Source organism: Talpa europaea (assembly GCF_964194135.1).
Source record: "Talpa europaea genome assembly, chromosome: 5".
NCBI classification, from domain to species: domain Eukaryota; kingdom Metazoa; phylum Chordata; class Mammalia; order Eulipotyphla; family Talpidae; genus Talpa; species Talpa europaea.
In genome coordinates this window covers 104,257,277-104,278,903 of record NC_140071.1, presented here as the reverse complement: position 1 = coordinate 104,278,903, position 21,627 = coordinate 104,257,277, and the positions used below count along the sequence as shown (strand labels likewise).

At 38.0% G+C, this 21,627-nt stretch overlaps 1 protein-coding gene across 5 annotated transcripts in view; it reads right to left on the bottom strand.

Annotated features, from left to right (window-relative positions):
- Positions 1-845: 845 nt before the first annotated feature.
- The window catches only part of LOC311171435 (UDP-glucuronosyltransferase 2A1), a gene marked incomplete at both ends in the record, with an annotated part of 44,302 nt that continues 23,520 nt past the window's right edge, over positions 846-21,627 (bottom strand). For 2 of the 5 annotated variants that reach the window (XM_084234271.1, XM_084234273.1), the window contains 5 exons: positions 846-1,125; positions 4,537-4,756; positions 5,173-5,260; positions 6,880-7,011; positions 9,740-9,888. In XM_084234271.1, coding sequence (XP_084090397.1) covers positions 846-1,125; positions 4,537-4,756; positions 5,173-5,260; positions 6,880-7,011; positions 9,740-9,888 — 869 coding nt within the window. Of the gene's footprint in view, positions 1,126-4,536; positions 4,757-5,172; positions 5,261-6,879; positions 7,012-9,739; positions 9,889-13,236; positions 13,976-21,627 lie in introns of those variants that run through there. The other 3 variants (XM_084234272.1, XM_084234274.1, XM_084234275.1) reach the window with 2 other exon arrangements.

Genomic DNA, 21,627 nt, shown 5'->3' with positions numbered 1-21,627 from the left:
TGATTATAAGCATTAGTTATTTTTAAGTGTCTATTAACTGATGTTTAATTTTGTGGTTATTATGCTATTAATTCAAACTTAAATTATTAAAAATCTTTATCAATATTTCTTGTTATATCCTCTAAAATGATCGTTCACTTTAATACATTGCTGACATTCATTGTTGCTGGAAAAAAAAGGACTCAATCTATTTCTTTTATTTTCAGACAGTGCCCAGACACTTGCAAGAAAGGGAACATAAGAATACTTTCTTGACTAGAGGTGGAATGCAGGTTATGATTATCTATGTGTTTAATGGGACTATGTGGACCTTTCCTAGTGTGATGTGCCATCATAGTTGTTATGTATTCAACTTTTGACCCCAGTAACATTAGGGCTTTTTATAATGAAAAGAATAAGTCATCATTCTTATACAAATTTCCATGATGGTTCTCTGATTTTTATGTTCTAGGGGAACATCTGAATTTTATCCTACTATGTTCTCTATATCCATCAAACTCAGCTCATGTTTTGTGTATTCCAAGAATTCAACATACTGTCAATCAGCACATCACGTAATGTTAAAAATAAAGAGAAACTTATATAATGAATACAATAAGCATAAAATTATTAGTGTCCCTGTGTCATAAAAGTGAGAGGAATAGGGTAAAGCCATCTTGGAAAAGACAAAAGAGAAGAATGGGATAACCTTATTAGTTAATGATATTGTTGAATTTTAGGCTTTATATCAATGTTATGGTAGAGGAGTTGGAAATTTGGGACAGAGTGAAATGTGTTTCCTAAAGTCATGGTAATAAAAAATGAACAAGATTTCCTGTTCAGGTATTTACCAAATTGATAATGATCTATTCCCTCTTTTTCTTCTTTCCTGTTTTGCCAAATTTCTGATAAGTAAATAAGCAACATTTTGTGACCAAGAATATAGCAGTTGCCACACAGGCCAGCAGGAAACCAATCACATCCAAAGAGTGGTACTGGACCCAGTTGAGGTCATGGGAGGCTGGCCGCAGGTGCTTGGCTCCCTTATTACGCATGACAAACTCAATCCAGAAGACAGCTCGATCCAGAGGCTTCATTGGCTGATCATGCTGTATTCTTGATAACCTCATTGCATTCTCTTTATAACTGGTAGGAAAAACCCATAGAAATTAGAGTTTTTGTTTTTAGTAAAGGTAAACATGTGATGCATATTTTCTATTTTACAAGTCAAAGCCCCTAGATGTGCTAAGTAAAATTTTAATTCTTGCTGTGACAAGAGCTGTGCTGGTTCCATAGCATTATAAGAATTGCAAAAGGGGGCCTTTCCAGTGGCGCAGAGGTTGAGAGCTAGGTTGCAAAGCTGCCCACAGCCTCTGCAGCACCAGTTCTATCCCTGACCTCTGCAGCGCCAGTTTGATCCCCGGCCGCCTGGCAAGGGTCCCACATGGCACGCAGACCTCTCCTGCCCCCTGCTGTTCCCCTCAGCAGTGTACTTTGGTCCTGCCTGCTCTGCTCCCTGCTCTGGCTCTGGTGAATTTTCCTACCCTTCTGCGCTTCTGACTGTACCCAGTGCTTGTATATATATTTTAACAGTATGTGTTTCAGTGCAAATATATAAATAAGTGGAATAAATAATTTGCAAGTGTACAGTCTAATTTTTCCACGAAGGTATTTTGATATATTATGAAGAGTAGTTTCCAAGACTGTTCTAAGACAAAGACTGTGGATAACCCAATGTTGTATGAAAATACCCTTTAAAAATTTCCATAAGCATGGCCCTTAATGCCTGGCTAATTTTGATGACAGACGAAGGAAATGTGTACTCAAAATTAATGAGTCATTTTTGCAATGTCTAAAATCTTGACACTAGGAAAATTCCTGCATTGTACACTGTAATTTTGTGTTTGTAATGCAAAGGACATTGTCTATATTGGCAATGTCAGGACTGTATAAACATACTAGGGTAATTTTAGAAATGGCAAGGGCATGGAATTTGACAAACACAGATTGTTCTTAAAGTAAACAGAAAGGAATTAGAGGCCGTAATCAATGTGGCATCAACATTAACAATAGTTTTAGAATAAATGGCTTTAATGATTTCTCAAATAACAATGAGTATAGGTGTATATTTGATGGTAAATTTTCTTTTGACATTTTTCAGCAGGTGAGCCAAAATCAGTACATTTACTTTTCGTATTGTATTAGAAATAAAAGCTCCAACTTGAAACATAAATATGACAGAAAATGGCTTGTGAAAAGATATTCTATTGCAAGTAAGACATTGTTGGGAATGGGGAAGAAGAACTGCAGTCATCATTATATAGTAAAGATGGTACTACATTCAATAGCAGAGATAATTTAGTGTGTGTGTTTGTGTGTGTGTGGTGTGTGGTGTGTACAGTGAAAAAGAATACTTATATCCTCTTCAATTGAGTTAAAATACAGGTAGAATCAAAGAGCAATTTTACATGGTTCATCCAAACACATTTTAGGCCAACTACAGTGTAAATAAAAGTCTATCACTCTAAATTATATTTTGATTCAAGTTTTTCTCCATTTATAAGATTTAAAATTGGAAATACATGTATACTTGATAGATAAACTTATACAGGTTAATCTAAATAAAAATGAAGTATGTTTTTCTATACATGAGTTAGAATAAGAAAGGGCTATGATCATTTTAAATCACTATTTTAGTATTTGCTGTATGTTAATGTTTTGTGGAATATATTATGAATAATTAAAGCCATTATGGTTTATGTAATTAAATATAATATTTTGTGTGCCTTAATTACTTTAAGAAATAAGAAAAGGAAACACAAATACACATATATATGCAATGTACATGGTTCTCTTTTGGTCCCAGATAATTTCAGAGTTATTATTAAATTTAGGGTTAGCGATAAGCTTTTTTGAAATAAATACTTTCAGATATTTTCTTGCAAAGGTCTAAAAGTATTTATGATTCTATTTGCATCAATAATTTTTGAAACAGTTCTACAATCTAATGAGCATTCTGCAAAATGGAATAGTGCTTTTAAAAAAATCACAGAACTTATCTATTCTAATATTTAGTAAAATAAACCAAATTATCAGCAAGTAGCAGCCTGATAACAGTTGAGACTGAGGCATCAAGGTTATCATATATGATAAGCAAAAGATTATAGTAAAGTTGGCTGTATCAGTTATCCAGCTCTTGAACTGAAAATATCTATAATAATTTGAAAGATCTGACTTAAACATGCATATTATTAAAGTCTTTTGATTGAAATGTGGATGGGAAGATAAAATGAGTAATCAGGGTTTTCTTTCTTTTTTTGTTTAAAGATTTATTTATTTATTTATACAAGCACTGGATACAGTCAAAAGCGCGGGAGGGTGAGAGGATTCACCAGAGCCAGAGCAGGGGACAGAACAGGCAGACGGATGAAATACATTGCTGAGGGGAGCAGTGGGCTTCGCAGGAGGTCTGTCGCACCATGTGGGACCCTCACCGCTGGACAAGGACCGAACTGGCACTGCAGAGGCTGCGGGCAGCTTTGCAGGCCAGCGCTCAACCCACTGTGCCACCAGGGGAGGCCCTATCAGGGTTTTCTTTTAAGATGAATTTAAGGGAACTATTCAGCGCCTTCCCATTGGATCTGAATACAGTGCCCACCTTTGCCTAGAAAATCCTGGCACAATCGTTTGGTGTATATGATTTTACAGACTAGTTTCAATTTAAAAAGCTGCACAAAATTCCATCTGAGTTTACTTTCTCCCATACAGTCTAAATTTTAGACTTTAGTAATATGGATGGAATGTTTTTATTATCCTTCAAGTTTACCTATGAATATTAATAACTGAATATGATATAACTGGGAAACAGTTTTAAATATAAGGAAGCTATACAAATTCAGGGAAAATATTGAGAGGCAAGATGAAAATCATGCTTAATAACAATTTTGGAATTGCTATTATTGGAATATTGACATAAACATGAAAATTACAGAATTAGAACGTAATCAAGTAAAATATAATTAAAAAGGAGAATATTTGAACTGTAATAAAAAAGTAAGGGTTATGAATAAGAGATTAAAAATCAGATTATAGAACAGTAAGAGGTAATAAAGGATACAGGTAAGCTGTTAAAGTAAATAATTAAAAATAACACTGTAAAGAATTAATAGATTAATTGAACACGCAGGAAATGCAGTAGATTAAGCCTTGTCAGGAAAATATCTCCTTAAAGTACAACCAGAAACCCATTGTTCACACGTAAGGTGATTATTGATATCTTGGGTTTAATTACTGCCACTCCATTCTCTTTTTTTCTGCTTGGTTTATCTTTCTTTTGATTTTTTTTCCAAGTTTCTTTTGCCTTTTATTGTGCATGATTTTTCCCTGGTGTTTTTTCAGTTTAATCACTTCTAAGTGTTTCTACTCCAGATTTTTGTTTTGTGATTACCATGATGGTTGTATAAAACTTTCTATATCTACAGTAGTATTTTTATGCTAGTTTTCTAGTATGATGGGCAACATAACCAACGGTAAGCTTTTAAAAGCAGCAGTACTTACGAAGGTACATTGATAACTGTTCTCAAGGCATTGAGCAAATCTGCACTTGTCATTGTGTTTATGTTCACCTCCACTGCAGCTCCTTTGGCTTTCATATGAGCAATATTATCGGGCTGATCAGCAAACATGGGAACTCCCACCATAGGAACTCCATGATAAATAGCTTCATAGATGCCATTAGTGCCACCATGAGTGATGAAAGCTTTTGCTTTGGGATGACCTAGTTTGGGAAATGGGTGAGAGATGGGTGAGAATTTCATTATAGTGCATTAACAGAATTTCAGGGAAAAAAATAGGTTAATTCAATGAAGTGGCATTTTCTACAAAAACTGAGCACATGGGGTACTGTTATTTCAGAAGAAAACTGTGATCTCAAGAAAAAGAGTAATTAACTTCCTCTGTATTGTCTGGAAGACTTTAATGAGGTGATATGTGAATTGAGATTGAAACCTGAGGGTCCTATGCAAAAGTGCTCTCTTGTGAATGCCAGTTCATTAACTCTGATTTAAAACTTTAAAGCTGGAAGTAAAAAGTGAAAATTTCAAGTTATTAAATAGTTACCAAATATGTTTCCTGTTAAAATAGTTACTTAACTTTCCCATCATTCAATTGTACAGCTTTTTTGCCCTATCTTACCAAGAAGATCATTCTGGGGTATCCAATCATAGAGCCGAGTATTGGCTCCTAATGTGGCGGGTTTCTTTCCTTTGTATCTCCATAAAACCTGTGGAAGACAATACTTTAATTTTGCAAGTAAAACACACAATTAAGGCATTTTAAGACTGTAGAGTTATTTGTGAATCACGTACCCCACACTACTATATATGATAGTTGAGAAAAATATTTGCAAACACTGAAAGATATAATAGGAATATTCACATCTACATTTTTCAAAAGAGCTTGTAGTAATAGTCAATGAAGATAGTATTACGATTTTTGCATTTATCATTTAAATGCATTTGGGAGTTGATTGGAAGTGAAGAAATGGAAAATAAAGAGTACTCATTTGTCAATCAGTGTATGGGAGTACAAAAGCTTTAAAATAAACATGAATATTATTTAAATGTATTTATGTAACTGGACTATTATAGCTTTCATGTTCTAAATATTTATTTCAAAAATATAATTAAATTTGCTTTAAGGGAGGATGAGATAGGGAGTTTGCTTATATCTCACTATTTAACGACGGAAGTCATTAGGATGTTAAGCTTATGTTACATTTTTTTTTCTTTTGGGGAATGCTGTATGAAAAATTCCACAATAAATACTATCAGATTGTGAACTTTTTAACAAAAAGTTTATATATGAAAATCCAAAGTTTTACCAGGTCTAACTAGCACGCTTTACCTTTGTAGAGTTTTGTGTACCTTAACTAATATGCAAATATAAAGAATCCTAGGCTATCTCATAACTAGAAGTATATAAAATATAGAAATCATGAATTGTAATGATAATAAAATTAAAGTTAATGCGGGCCTCCCCGGTGGCGCAGCGGTTGAGCGCTGGGTTGCGAAGCTGCTCGCGGCCTCTGCGGCGCCGGTTCGATCCCCGGCTGCTCCCCGGCCACCAGAGGAGGGTCCCGCATGGCGCGCAGACCTCTCCTGCCGCCCGCTGCTCCCCTCAGCAGTGTACTTTGGTCCTTCTGCCTGCTCTGCTCCCCGCTCTGGCTCTGGTGAATTCTCTCACCCTCCTGCGCTTCTGACTGTACCCAGTGCATGTATAAACAAAACAAACAAACAAATAAATAAATAAATAAAACATGCCTCTATTAAAAAAAAAAAAAAATAATAAAATAAAGTTAATGATTACCATAAATTAGAAAATACATAGTTTGGCAAAAAATTAATAGGGTTTTTACTTTTAAATGTAGAAAATGCACTTCAGAAAGATTTTGCTTCTACTTTTAAACCAAATGCACTTTAATAGAGGCTTAATAAAAATAGAAACATAATGCATCTTCTTGAGCATGGTTCCTCTCTAATCTTTCATTTTCTGGACTTTGGAGCTAATGTACTTGAGAACTTTTGGGAGTGAGTGAACAGTATGGGTCACAATACAGCAACTAGTAAAATGTTATTAGGATCTTGATATTTTTATCTCTATTTCATTGAAAATAAATGATTTAATAAAAATAGGGATTTCCACAGTCATGCAAAGGTCCAATTGGCTAACAATCAAATGTGCCCCAATATACTATTTTAATGTTTTGAGAAATTTTTACTTAGAGGTGGTGCCTATTATGCTCAGTATATAATGAATTTCAAGTGTGATATGGAAAGAGTACTAATGCCTATACTTTCTCTTTAAGTAACAAAGTAACTTCTCATCAGAGGTTGTACTGACCTTCTGTGGAATCTGGGCAAGGGCAGAAGCAATAAGATTGGCTTTTTCTTCTGTGAGGTTTTTGACCATTGATCCCAGAGAAAACACCACAATGCCATCTTCACCTGAACTTTGTGCAAATTCTTCCATTTCCTATAGAGATAAAAATTTTTATTATAAAAATGCAGGATCACAGAGAAAAAAAGTGTCCATTGAAAGAAAGTGTCAGAAACATTGCTACACTGGGTCTGTCCTTTTCCAACACAGAACAATCTAGTTTATATAGAGAAAATATATTTCTGAAAATGATAGCTTAACTCTATAATGAGAGTACAAATAAAAGCATGGAAACAAATGATGAATAGGAGATAAAAGACAGTTCTCATGATAGATGGAGCTATTACTCTGAAGGTTTAATTTTACGAACAAATAAAGATGTTTGTAAAGTCATAAAAACTTTCTTTTGAAGCAGTCCTAAAAGGGATTCTGAGTTTGGGCTTTTAAAATTTTTAACGAGCCAATTTACACCAATAAATTATCAGTAAATTGAATGAACTTCCTGTTAGGCATTCAAGATATTTTCTCATGTTTATTTTTTTTCCTTGATTAGCTGGACCAAAAATTAATTTTTAGGAAAGGGATATGCAGTAATATGTATTAAAAGGTGGTAGCATTTAAATTCCTGCTAGAGTTGATAACATTTATGAGAGAATTCTTCTCTGTCTTGCTACAAGAGTGTGACAATAGCTGCATGCCCATAATATGTAAAATAAATATTTCCCTGAAAATATACTTTTCTGGTCATCACTTACAGTTGTGCAAGTTGGGCACAGCAAAGTCTGGGATAAATGTCTTTTATATCACAATCTATGTGAGTATCACCTTCTAGAGATGTGTCACGCATTCCCCATGGAAATATTTATAACTACAAAAAGTGATTGCTCTTGCAATCACGATGTTTCTTAATCTAAGGGTAACAAAATTACTATGGGAAGGATGATGCTGTTAATGAAAATAGACTTGTTTTTATTTTTTATAATTTTGAAGGGCTAGAAACATGTTTTTCCCCTCAAATTTTATTAATTTGTCGGTCATTTACATAATGGTATAATTTTAGAAGTACAACTTCACAATTCCCCATCCTAAATATATGGTGATTGAATAACCCCCCACACACACCTACATAAATTTACACATATGCATATATGTATATATATAATATTACAAAGGTACATGTTTGATATGGATTCTAAGTTGTCCCATTGCCTTTTCATTTTGTTAATTCTTTCATCAGAGATATAAGCCATAATTGGTTTTTATATCACTCAACTGCCTCTATTAATAGTTGAATTTGGAAGTGGAATACTATCTGAGACATTTCTGTGAATTTGTGTGTGTGTGTAAAAAAATGGGGTGGGAAAATCAACATAATGATGTGACAAATATTATCCAGTAAGTCATTGAACATATTGTGATCATTTCTTCACCTTAATTTAGTTATTGGCTCATTATCTCCTGTAATAATACAAAATAGCTTTTGACTATAGCTATAACTTAATTAATTAAAGAGTGTATTCAGGGGCCTCCCTTGGTGGTGCAGCAGTTGAGCGCTGGACTGCGAAGCTGCACGCAGCCTCTGCAGCACCAGTTCAACTCCCTGGCCACTGGTGAGGGTCCCACATGGCGCACAGACTTCTCCTGCCGTGCCTGTGGCTCCCCTCAGCAATGTATTTCGTCAGTCTGTCTGTTCTGTTCCCCACTCTGGCTCTGATGAATTCTCTCACCCTCCAGCTCTTCTGACTGTACCCAGTGCTTGCATAAATAAATAAATCTTTATAAAAAAAACAGGAGAGAGTGTCCAAAAAAAAAAAAAGTGTATTCAGAATACTGAGATGAAATTTTAAACTTAAAAAATCATCTTACCCAATACAAAAATCAAGAACTCTCCTAAGAGCACCATTTAATAGGCAATCTTCTACAGAGATTATGCTCATAACCCTAAAACCCAAGCAGATGAATCTGTCTCCTTACTCCCTGTCCACAAAGATAGTTGACGCCATATTTATTATTCTCTATTGACCCTCAATATATTTTTCTCCAAACATTTTTGAATGTCAATATTTATTATTGATGAATTTAAAATGTGATATGCAATTTTCTTTTTCACTCCACAAATCCTGACATCATAGCAATAAAGAACCAATAATGTCTCTAGGTTCAATGACGTCTACCTTATGTTGATGACTCTCAATGTATTTCAAGTGCTCTCTGCTGAGACTTAGACTTTGTATCATCCAAGTGATTTTTAGAAATATCCACCTGAAAATTCCTTTGGTTAAGTGAAGTGAATAGGTCCAAAAGTAACTCATCATTGTCATTTCAAAAAAGTTTTTTTTTTTATCAGTTGCTACCTGGATAGTAAAATTCATCACTATTCAACATGCCCTACCTGATTCCATATTTTTCATTAACACTTACTTCCTTTTACTGACCAAGTGTCAGTAAAAGCCTCTGTAATCTACCCAAAAGTTTTCATAAAAGCAACTTTAACACTCAAGCAATCATGTAATGTAAATGAAATTCACTTAATGTTCCTTCTCATGGTTCAGCATGTTCATTAGGAAGACTACAGTAATCTTCCTAGAGCTTTCCAAATGATTGACATGCTGATATTTTTTTTATCATGCCTCGTGAGTCACTTCATTCTTTACCTTAAATATCAAAGTAAGGTCCAAAGAGAAGTGATATAATTTATAAGAGACACTTATGTCTTGGAAAATCTATTTGAATAAGAAAACTTATGATATTCAGTAGCATATCTCTCTTATTGAGGCAGTAACCATTACAGGAAAATTAGAATTCCTTTTCATGGGTACATTACCTTAGGTAATGGTTTTGCAGGTTTACAATGCAATCCTCCTACAAACTCAAAATTAGGTAAATATGGACGAGGAAATTCAAAATCCCAGTATGTTCGCATTAGCCAAATTTCTGCTTTCCCCATTGTCTCACACAACGTAGTAGGTCTTCCTGGAGAAAATGAAGAAAGTGTGGTGGAGATTATTAATATATATGTTTACTGAGGGAAAAATGTACCAGTAATTTTCCAATAAGCTATCAAGGAAAAAAAAAAGTAGACCCTATGAATTACTTATCACATCTAGATGTTTAAAAGAAGGGGAGGAGGCTCCTGGTTGGCACAAGGGGTTGAGCACAGCGCCATGAAGCTGTCTGCAGCCTTGAAGCTGTCTGCAATCTCTGCAGTGCGGGTTCCATTGCCCAGCCCACCAGGGAGCTACCCACATGGTGCAGCAGACCTCTCCTGACTTGCCTGCTGCTCCCCTCAGCAGTGTATTTTAGTCAGTCTGCTTGTTCTGTTCCCCGTTCTGTCTCTGGTGAATCCTCTCACCTCCTGCACCTATGGCCTGTACCCCAGTTCTTCTATACATAAATAAATAAATACATCTTTTAAAAAAATAAAATAAAAGAAGGGGGAATTAGAGAAGGAAGGAAGGAGAGAAGGAAGCTATGAAGGTAAGAGGGAGGGAGTGAAGGAGAATAGGAGGGAAGATGAGAAGATAGGAAGCTGGGCAGATAGTAGGAAAAAAAGAGGATGTTTGGGTAGCGAAAGAACAGTTACATGTAACCGTACTTTCACAAGAGTAATTCGATCAAAAATTTTATAACTTCATTGGCCTCCCTGGTGGCTCAGGGGGGTTAAGACACAACCTATGAATCTACTCGCAGCCACTGCAGCACAGGTTCGCTCCCCAGCCAGGGAGCTACGCACATGGTAGAGCAGACTTCTCCTGACTCACACACTGCTCCCCTCAGCAGTGTGTCAGTCAGTCTGCCTGTTCTGTTCCCCACTCTGTCTCTGGTGAATCCTCTCACCACCCCTCCCCACCCCCCACACCTCTGGCCTGTACCCCAGTTCTTGTATGCACAAATAAATAAATCTTTAAAAAAATGTATAACTCCAAGAAATGATGAATTTAATACTCATTGTTTCTTTCCAATAAAATGGTAAATTAAAGATTAGCCCCATTATATCAGCACAACATAACCTTTCATTGGTTTTCTAATTTCTAGTCTATTGTCCATTCCATTTTTTTATTGTCTTTGCTTCATTTATAATGTGTAAGAATGCCACCAATATCAGTTAACTTATCTTCCTGAGTCAAATCCCATCATGTCAATTGATTTGCCATTATTTTATCAGAGAAATTTACTGAGTAATTTAAATATAACTTCCTTTGGAAGGTGACATACAATAAGTATCACCAGTATCACACACAAATTTTAGTGCTATCTTTAAATGATATTTTTGTAAGGGACATTGTAATTATTAGTTTTAGGAAATTTATGGAGAAGAAAAGTATTATGCATGCGTAAGTCAACCATTTTTCGCATAGAGAAAAAGTTTTATATTTTAGTAAAAAAATTTCAAGTAATAATTCTTCTTCCCCAAGAACGTGGCACACTTTTTTACAAATGATGAACCTACATTGACACACCACAATCACCACTCAAAGTTCAGCTTACGTTAGCACTATCTCCTGGTGTTGTAAATTTTATGGGTTTAAACAAACATATATGGACATGTATTCATCATGTACCATAACAGAATATTTTCACTGCACTGTATAACCTCTGTGTTCTGCCAATTCATTCCTTCCCCTCATCTCACCTTTTCACAACCATTAGTTTTTTGTTGTTTCCATAGTTTGATATATTTATTTCATAATGAGATTTCTTATGTAACATGTTGCAATTCTAAAATTAAGGATCTAAGTGATAAAAGACATAATTCTATGAGTGTAGGAAGGCTTTGAAAATGTAACAAAGATCAAGATTCTGAGTAAGAATTGATCTTTGGTCTCAGGATCTTGATCTTTATTGTATTTTCAATCTTTGTTACGTGGCTAGATGACTGTAAGGAAAGGGAAACCATGGGCATATACATCTTTTTCTCTTGGAGCAAAAAAGCTGTAAACTGCATCCCAACATCATATTCACTGATCTCCTTTTTTAGAAGTAAAAATGTTCACATCCAATCATTGACATACTGTTTCTGGCTCTTTCTAACTACCACAGCAAAGTTGAGTAGTGGCAGCAGAGAATATATGACTCAGAAAAGCTTAAAATATTAACTATCTGACACTTTACAGAAAAAATTTCTTGACTTCTGGCTTAAACTTAAAAATTTAACTTACAAAAAGGCATAAAGTCTCTTACCTACACTGACATAAAAAAGTGTGATGTTACTTTACAATTATAATTTTCATATTTTAGTAATGACATTTCTGACATGATATCTATTAAGATGATATAGAGTCCTAGTAGTAAAATAAACTTAATCCTCTAAGTTCAGATGCTAATTGGGTTCCTCTTCTTATGTTCCTTTTTAATTCAATTTATTTACTTTATTGTTTTGATCTACTTATAGACTGTTATTTCCTTTCTTTCTAATTCCATTAGTTAAATCTTTCAATATAATGGTAATCTGAAGTTTCATTAAAAATATATGAGAGAGGTAAGAATGGCAGGTACTCTGGTTCCAAAGAAGAATCATGACTCTCAAAAATTATAGAGCAAAAAATCCAAATAAAGTATATGTTAAATTCAATCCCATTGTTAATATAGCTTAGGTTTCTATTTATTATTTCAGTTTATTACTTAAGTCAGGGAAAGAGATTATTTTACTCTTACAACAAATATTTTTCTTAATTTTAAACAAGAAGAGGTGAGGGCCTCCCTGGTGGCTCAAGGGGTTAAGCACCACACTATGAAGCAATCCACAGCCTCTGCAGCACGAGTTTAATCCCTGACCAGCCAGGGAGCAACCCACATGGCACAGCAGACCTCTCATGTCTCCCCAATGCTGCCCTCAGCAGTGTACTTCAGTCAATCTGCCTGTTCTGTTCCCCACTCTGTCTCTGGTGAAACCTCTCACCCCTGCATCTCTGGCCTGTACCCCAGCTCTTGTATGCATAAATAAATAAATCTTAAAAAAAAAAAAGAGGTGAAACCTCCACTGTGAAAATCCAGTATTATTTGTCATATCTTACGTCCAACCAAAAATACAACTTTCACAGACTTAACATAAGTGTGTTTTATATTTTGTTTTGTTTTACTATCAATCTATTAAATATCAACTTGCCTTCTAAATGGTTAGGTGACTGTAAGGAAAGAGAAACCATGAGAGTATACATCTAGCCTTCCCTTTCTAATTAATTATTGATTACAGTACATTGTTATCACTTGGAGAGTGTTACTTGGGAATCAAAATTTTAGAAATATTTCTCTTTCATGTTTTATTAAATCTCCTAAATTTCTTTTAATAATTAATTCATAATGAAAAGCAAGGTCTCTTACCTAATGCTTCACTGAAAAGCTGGTCCCAAGGTCGATTATTTTGGAACATGAAGATGTCAAACATAGTTGAAAGCACTATATTTTTTACCCTTTCCAGAAAGGTCATTCTGTCCAGTAGTCCCCCCATAGCAACAGGTACATAGGAAGGTGGAACTGGAAGTTTTCCACAGTGTTTCTCCATAACATCACCCATAGATTGTCTTAGTGTATACACAAAAGGGACAGCCAGCAACTCAGCTATCAACTCTCCGCAGGGGATTACAGGATCTATAAGCATCACATCATAGTTGGTTTCCTGGAGTTTCCTCATCATTGTCTGGTTGTAGACTATACTCTCGCACAGAACTGTAGTAGCTTCAGTTACTTTAAGGATGAATTGATGCAGCTTTAGTGCTGATTGCCAGCGTGATAATTGTGGCATGATTTGAGTAGATAGATCCAAAAATTCTTTCATCGTATTTAAACTTAGCTCTCTGTCAAGTGAAGAATAGATTACCTGGAAGTTCAGTGAGGATGGCTTGCTGTAGTCAATGTTGAAACTGTGTGTAGGAACCAGCACAGTTACCTCATGACCTCTCTCTGTGAGTTCCTCCAGAATAGTCTTTATATTAAGCCAATGGCTCATGTCACAAGGCCACACCAGGACCTTCCCACAGAATCCATAGCCAATGCAGCAAAACTGCAGCAGCAGAATTGTCAAAATCCATTTCTCCTTCACCATGACAGCAGCTTCCTCACACACTGCTGTGCAGAGGTTAATTGCCTGACGCTGAAGTGAAGTGGCAATATAAAGTTAAAAATTAATTTCTAACATGATGAACTCACATGAAATTTCAAAGAACTTCATCAATGGTGATGACTTTGCAAAGTACTATCTGACAATTCTATGGGCGGAGATTTGAAATATTTAAATAGTTTCAAGTAAATGGTTGCAGTATTGCAAGAGCTTTATTTTAAATATGTTAAAATAGAAAAAAAAAGCACATATTCTAAATGACTTCGTAAATAATGTGAGATTTCTAATGAGATACTAATTAACCCCATAAATACTTTCACCTCAAGGGAGGGGTAAAATATAGAATTATAAATTAGTGTCCTATCATCCATCCATATTTCAGTACAATTCCAATTTCTCTCCAATAATTTCATATTTCATACAATCAGCAAGCAGTTTTTAGCACCTAATATATGCCAGATTCTATATTATGCACAGGACATAATAATTCACATAGAGACAAGATACAGTTGTAATTCAAATGAGTTCACCAATTATTGGGGGAAATAGTCATTTAAGTAATTTAAGGCAATGTAAAGGCAATGTAGAGGAGATGGATCTTCATTGGTAAGGATGAATTGAGGAGTGGCAAACTCCAGGAAAGAATTGCTTAAAAGCATATGATAAAATACTGTTTTAAGTAAGTCCTTAAGAGTGGTATTTAGCATATTTTTAAGGAGCAGTATTTTTTTTTCCTTAAGAACTGGGGTAAAGGCCAGATGTGTGGGAGGTGAGAAGATTCACAAGGGATAGAGTGGGGAACAGAACAGGCAGACTGACCGAAATACACTGCTAAAGGGAGCAGCGGGCTAGCCAAGAGAGGTGTGCCGTGCCATGTGGGTTGCTCCCTGGCCAGCCGGGCTCAAACCCACACTGCAGAGGCTGCAGGCAGCTGCACAGCGCTGGGCTCAACCGCCTGCACCACCAGGGAGGCCCTAAGAAGTGATATTTAAGTTACAGTGAGAATATTAGTGTATCTGTATTTTAAAAAGTATGACAGTTATATCAAGGGTTATATTCAGTTAAAAATTATATTCACAGCCACTCTCTGTTTGGGGGCAAAAAAATCAAATGTCATTTGTGGCAACATGGATGGAGCTGGAAAGGATTATGCTAAGTGAAATAAGTCAGAAAGAAAAAGATAAATATTGAATGGTTTCACTTATATGTGGAATATAGAGAAACCGAACAAAGGGTCAGGTAGAAGTCAAAACTAGCAAGCTAATTATAGATAAGAGGCATACAGCAGGAGGTCGACAAAAGGGGTCAAAACAGGGGACTGTGGTGATTGGTCTCAGTGCTATAGTGGTGGGAAAACTATGGGAACTATACCTGAGGGGGGAATCAAATACTGTACAAAAAAATGAACAACGATCGATAAAAGAATATAAATAAATAATTAAAAACTATATTCAATTCAATAATTTAAGAAGACATTTTATTGAAAATTAAATCATTTTTAAGTTTTCCTGTTTTGCTGAAAAGAAGACCCAGAATAGATTTGTTTACATGCTAGAAAGATAAATTTATGATAAGGAATTAGAGTTGCACTTATGTAATTATGTAATTAATTATATAATTAAACTTTAATTTCTGGCTCTAACTTGTTTAAAATTGAAGCCAAAAGAGTCAGAAAAATAAACCCAGAACAGGCCCATCTATCTATCAGAAGAAAACTGGGGTAACATTAAAATCTCAAGGATAATGTCCTATTATAGAGGCTAAATAACCCAGAAGTAATAAGAAAACAAGACTGATACATTTATTTATTCACTCCGACAAAGTTCATGATATGCTATTAACAGCTTAAAGCCAAGAGAGAGCAATGATATATATAAATGCAACTCAGAAATTGACCTAAAAATATGTTATTAGAGAAAATATATCTAAGTTATTTTATTGTATGAGAAAACCAAGGAAGAGTTTAGGTATGTAGTATTAATTTGCATAAATTGTTAAACATAAGCATATTTTTATTTATGTCAAATGGAAACATTTAAAATTCTGGTTAAGGGAAGGGCAGAGCAACATGGTGTTGAGGAGATGCTGCGAGTAAGGTCTTCCATTAAAAAGAAGTTAATAGGGAGGAAAAGCGGCAGGTCCCAGTGAGAACTGGGACACGGAAGATAAATGGATGACTCCAGCAAACTACCCAAAGAAGAAAGTTGCCATAAAAGAGGACTAGAAGGGAGGAAAGCGCAGAACCCTGCTACCTTTCCCCACCCAAAAAGTCGGCACTCTCAGACCAACAGAAAGGAGAAAAAAACAAACTAAAACGACCAACAAGAACAAACTACGCATCAAGCGGGACTGTGAGTGGAAAGGAACTATTTCAGCCACCACACCCCGTGAACTGGAGCTGTGGAGAACCCTGCAGGATTCGCCGTGGAGGTGAACGAACGGCTCCGGGCGCCATTAAAGAACAACAGAGACTCTGGAGACCAGCACACAGCCCCGGGCCAGCCGGTAAGCTTGCGCAGAAAAGCAGCGCACTCGAAAAGCAAACGCAGATTGCAGCTGCCCAGGTACCCGTGCCTGTGACCTAGGATTGCGGGTAGATGCGCGGGGGCCCTCACTGAGGTGAAAGTCCCTCACTGAGTAATCAGAAACCAGGCGCGGACATGGGAGCGGGGTGCAAAAGGTGCCATTCCTGCGGCCACTGAACTGGGCTACAGCCCACATCCAGGACCTGAGGGCTTTGGAACTGAGACCCGGGGCACGAAATTCAGGGCATGGGTCCTCCACGTCGGTGGGGCACAAGGTAGACACAGCACCCCAAAGCCGTTGAGGTTTTCCCTACCATTCCCACTCTGTTCCCTGTCCCACAGGGTGAAAAAAAAGCAGCTCCACAAGAACAATAGGCGAGATCTCTGGCGCCACCTAGTGACCAGAAAAAAAGTCACTAACACCCCATAGAACAGAGACCTTTCTTCAGGTAAAGGACTGCTTGAAACTGGCAGAAGGCTCCTGGAGGAGCCCATGGCTAGCTGGGAAGAGAGCCCACCCCAGGCCCCTTCAGACCAGCAGTCTGAGCCCACAGGGAGAGCGGGCACCCACGGCCAGGGCAGAGAGGGCGCGAGAAGAGTGTGCCTGAGACCGGACAGCAGAGAGTGCGTCCCGCATCGCCATTTTAGAACAGGGACATTTCTTCAGTAAAGACTGCCTGCCGAAGGCTCCCTCAGCATCCAGAGGTGAGCAGGGAAGCTTGCCCACGCCAGGCCCCTTCTGGCCTGCATTCCAAACCCAGAGGGGGAGCGGGCACCCACCACCGGGGTAGACCAAGCACACAGAGGAGAGTGTCCCCACATCAGCATTTTAGAACAGGGACCCTTCTTCAGTAAAGACTGCTTGAAACCCACAGATGGCTCCTGGAGGATCCAGAGGGGAGTGGAGAAGCTCACCCAAGTTGCCGGCCAGTCCCAGCAACACAGTGTCCCAATGCATACTACAAATTAGAAAACAGACAGTAGGGAGTAGAAGAACCACAAGCAACCTAACAACGCCTCAGGAAAGAAGCACACCACAAAAAGAAAACCACCCTCCAGATTACAACTACAGTAACTTGGAAGAACTTCTGAGACTTCCAGAAAGAGAATTTAAAATTGCTGTGATTAAAAAACTGACAGAAGTCATAAAGGAAAACAATGATATGATAAAAATAATCAACGATCAGAAGAATGAAATTGAGTCCATAAAGAGGGAAGCAAAAGAAACGCAGGAGATCAAAGAATTAATGGAGGAACTAAAGAACTCTGGGAAAAGCAATGAAAGCAGAATAGATGAAATGGAAGAACGAATAAGTACTATTGAAGACACAGAAATAAAAAGAACCAAAACAGAAAAGGAAAGAGAAGTACGAAGGAAAAAGAACGAAGAAAGACTTCGGGAACTATCTGACTCCATGAGGAAAGGAAATATAAGAGTTACAGGAATTCCAGAAGGAGAGGAGAGAGATGTAGGAACAGAGAAAATATTCCAGGAGATAATTGAAGAGAACTTCCCAAATGTGAAAAAGGAGATGAAAATTGATATACAAGAAGCAAGAAAAACACCAAACTTCCACGACGAAAGGAAAAATACAGCAAGACACATAATAGTAAAGCTCCCAAGAATCCAGGACAAGGAAAAAATAATGAAGCTGACAAGAGGGAAGAAATAGATAACATTCAAAGGAAAACCAATCAGGCTGACATCAGACTTCTCTGAAGAAACACTACAGGCAAGGAGAGAGTGGAGGGACATAGTCAACAGACTCCAAGAAAACAGATGCCAACCAAGAATGCTCTACCCCGCAAAGCTCTCCTTCCTCTATGAAGAAATAATAAGGGGGGGGGGCGGAGCAACATGGTGGCGAGGAGACGCTGCGAGTAAGATCTCCCATTAAAAAAAGTTAATAGGGAGGAAAAGCGGCAGGTCCCAGTGAGAAGTGGGACACGGAAGATAAACGGGTGACGCCAGCAAACTGCCCGAAGAAGAAAGTTGCCATAAAAGAGGACTAGAAGGGAGGAAAGCGCAGAACCCTGCTCCCCTCCCCCACCCACAGAGTCGGCACTCTCCAACCGGCAGAGAGGAGGAAAACAACAAACTAAAATGACCAACAAGAACAAACTACGCAGCAAGCGGGACTGAGTGGAAAGGAACTATTGCAGCCACCACACCACGTGAACAGGAGCTGTGGAGAACCCTGCAGGATTCGCCACGGCGGTGAGCGAACGGCTCCAGGTGCCATTAGAGACAAAGACCCTGGGAGACCCGCACACAACCAGGGCTGCCAGTAAGCTTGCGCATAAAGCGGTGCGCGTGGTGCTTGAAAAGCAAACGCGGACCGGGTTCGTGGCTGCCCAGGTCCCCGCGCCTGAGACCTAGGCTTGCGGGGAGACTCGGGGAGGCCCTCACGGGGGGTGAAAGTTCCTCACTGAGTAAGCAGGAACCAGGCGCCCAGGCACGGGAGCGGGTGCAAAAGGCACCATTCCCGCGCAACTGAACTGGGCTACAGCCCGCGTCCTGGACCTGAGGGCTTTGAACTGAGACCCGGGGCACGAAATTCTGGGCGTGGGTTCTCCACGACGGTGGGGCACAAGGCAGACACAGCACCCCAAAGCCGTTGAGGTTTACCCTACCATTCTCGCTCTCTGTTCCCTGTCCCACGGGGGTGGGGGGGTTGAAAAACAGCCCCCCAAGGACAATAGGAGGGATCTCTGGTGCCACCTAGCGACCAGAAAAAAAGTCACTAACACCCATAGAACAGGGAAATTTCTTAAGACTTCTTGAAAAGGGCAGAAGGCTTCTGGAGGACCCAATGGCCAGCTGGGAAGTTAGCCCACGCCAGGCCCCTTCCAACCAGCAGTCTGAGCCCACAGAGGGAGCAGGCACCCACGTCTGGGGCAGACCGGGCACTCAGAAGAGTGTGCCTGAGACCGGATGCGCAGGGACTGTGTCCCGCTTCGCCAGTTTAGAACAGGGACATTTCTTCAGTAAAGACTGCCTAAAACCAGCAGAAAGCTCCCCCAGAAGCCAGAGATGGTTCCTGGAGGAGCCAGAGGGGAGTGGAGAAGTTCACCCAAGATGCCAGGCAGTCCGAGCAACACAGTGTCCCAATGCATACGACAAATTAGAAAACAGACAGTAGGGAGTAGAAGAACCACACGCAACCTAACAATGACTCAGGAAAGAAGCACACCACAAAAAGAAAACCACCCTCCAGATTGCAATGACAGTAACTTGGAAGAACTTCTGAGCCTTCCAGAAAGAGAATTTAAAATTGCCCTGATTAAAAAAGTGGCAGAAGTCATAAAGGAAAACAATGATCAGAAGAAGGAAATTGAGTCCCTAAAGAGGGAAAACAATGGTCAGAAGAATGAAATTGGGTCCCTAAAGAGGGAAAACAACGGTCAGAAGAATGAAATTGAGTCCGTAAAGAGGGAAGCAAAAGAAACGCAGGAGATCAAAGAATTAATGGAGGAACTAAAGAACTCTGGGAAAAGCAATGAAAGCAGAATAGATGAAATGGAAGAACGAATAAGTACTCTTGAAGACACAGAAATAAAAAGAACCAAAACAGAAAAGGAAAGAGAAGTACGAAGGAAAAAGAACGAAGAAAGACTTCGGGAACTATCTGACTCCATGAGGAAAGGAAATATAAGAGTTATAGGAATTCCAGAAGGAGAGGAGAGAGATGTAGGAACAGAGAAAATATTCCAGGAGATAATTGAAGAGAACTTCCCAAATGCGAAGAAGGAGCTGAAAATTGATATAAAAGACGCAAGAAGAACACCAAACTTCCACAATGAAAGGAAAAACACAGCAAGACACATAATAGTAAAGCTCCCAAGAATCCAGGATAAGGAAAAAAAATAATGAAGCTGACAAGAGGGAAGAAATAGATAACATTGAAAGGAAAACCAATCAGGCTGACATCAGACTTCTCTGAAGAAACACTACGGGCAAGGAGAGAGTGGAGGGACATAGTCAACAGACTCCAAGAAAACAGATGCCAACCAAGAATACTCTACCCCGCAAAGCTCTCCTTCCTCTATGAAGAAAGAATATGGACCTTCCCAGACAAAGAGAAACTCCAGAATTTCATTACGACTAAACCCCCACTCCAAAAAATACTACAAGGAATCCTAAGGCCAGAACCTCAGAGGGACGAGTAACAACGAAAGAAGACCAAAAAAAAAAAAAAATTTATTAAAAGAATAAATAAATAAAATCAAAGGAAAGACAAACACAATGGCAAATACAGATGCTAACATATCAATATTAACTCTAAATGTAAATGGACTAAACTCTTCAATAAAAAGACACAGAGTTGCAGCCTGGATTAAGAAACAAAGCCCAACCTTTTGCTGTCTCCAGAAAACACATTTAGCTGCAAAAGATAAAAATAGGCTCAAAGTCAAAGGATGGAAAACAATCCTACAAGCAAATGGGCGAAAAAAGAAAGCAGGAACAGCTATACTTATATCAGATAAAACAGACTTCAAACTCAAAAAAATAAAAAGAGACCCCAATGGTCACTACATTATGATAAAGGGGACCATACTTCAAGAAGAAGTAACACTCATTAACATATACTCACTAAACGAAGGAGCACCAAAATATGTCAGACAACTGTTGTCCTCTCTGAAAACAGACATCAGAGAAAACACATAGGTAGTGGGAGACTTCAACACACCACTCTCAACAATGGATAGATCAACAAGACAAAAAATAAGTAAAGAAACTAAAGCTCTAAATAAGGACCTAGAGCATTTGGGCTTAACAGACATCTATAGAACACTAAACCCAAAAAAACGGAGTACACATTTTTCTCAGGCACGCATGGATCATTCTCCAGGATCGATCACATACTGGGGCACAAGACAAACATCAACGGATACACCAAGATTGAAATCATACCAACCACTTTTTCTGACCATGAAGGCATCAAACTAGAAATAAACCATAAAAAGAAGGCAAGGAACTATTCTACCTCATGGAGATTAAAAACCAAACTACTAGAAGACCACTGGACTAATGAGGAGATCAAAGAAGAAATTAAAAAATTCTTTGAATTGAATGACAAGGAGGACACTAATATCCTATATGTATGGGATGCAGCAAAAGCAGTAATA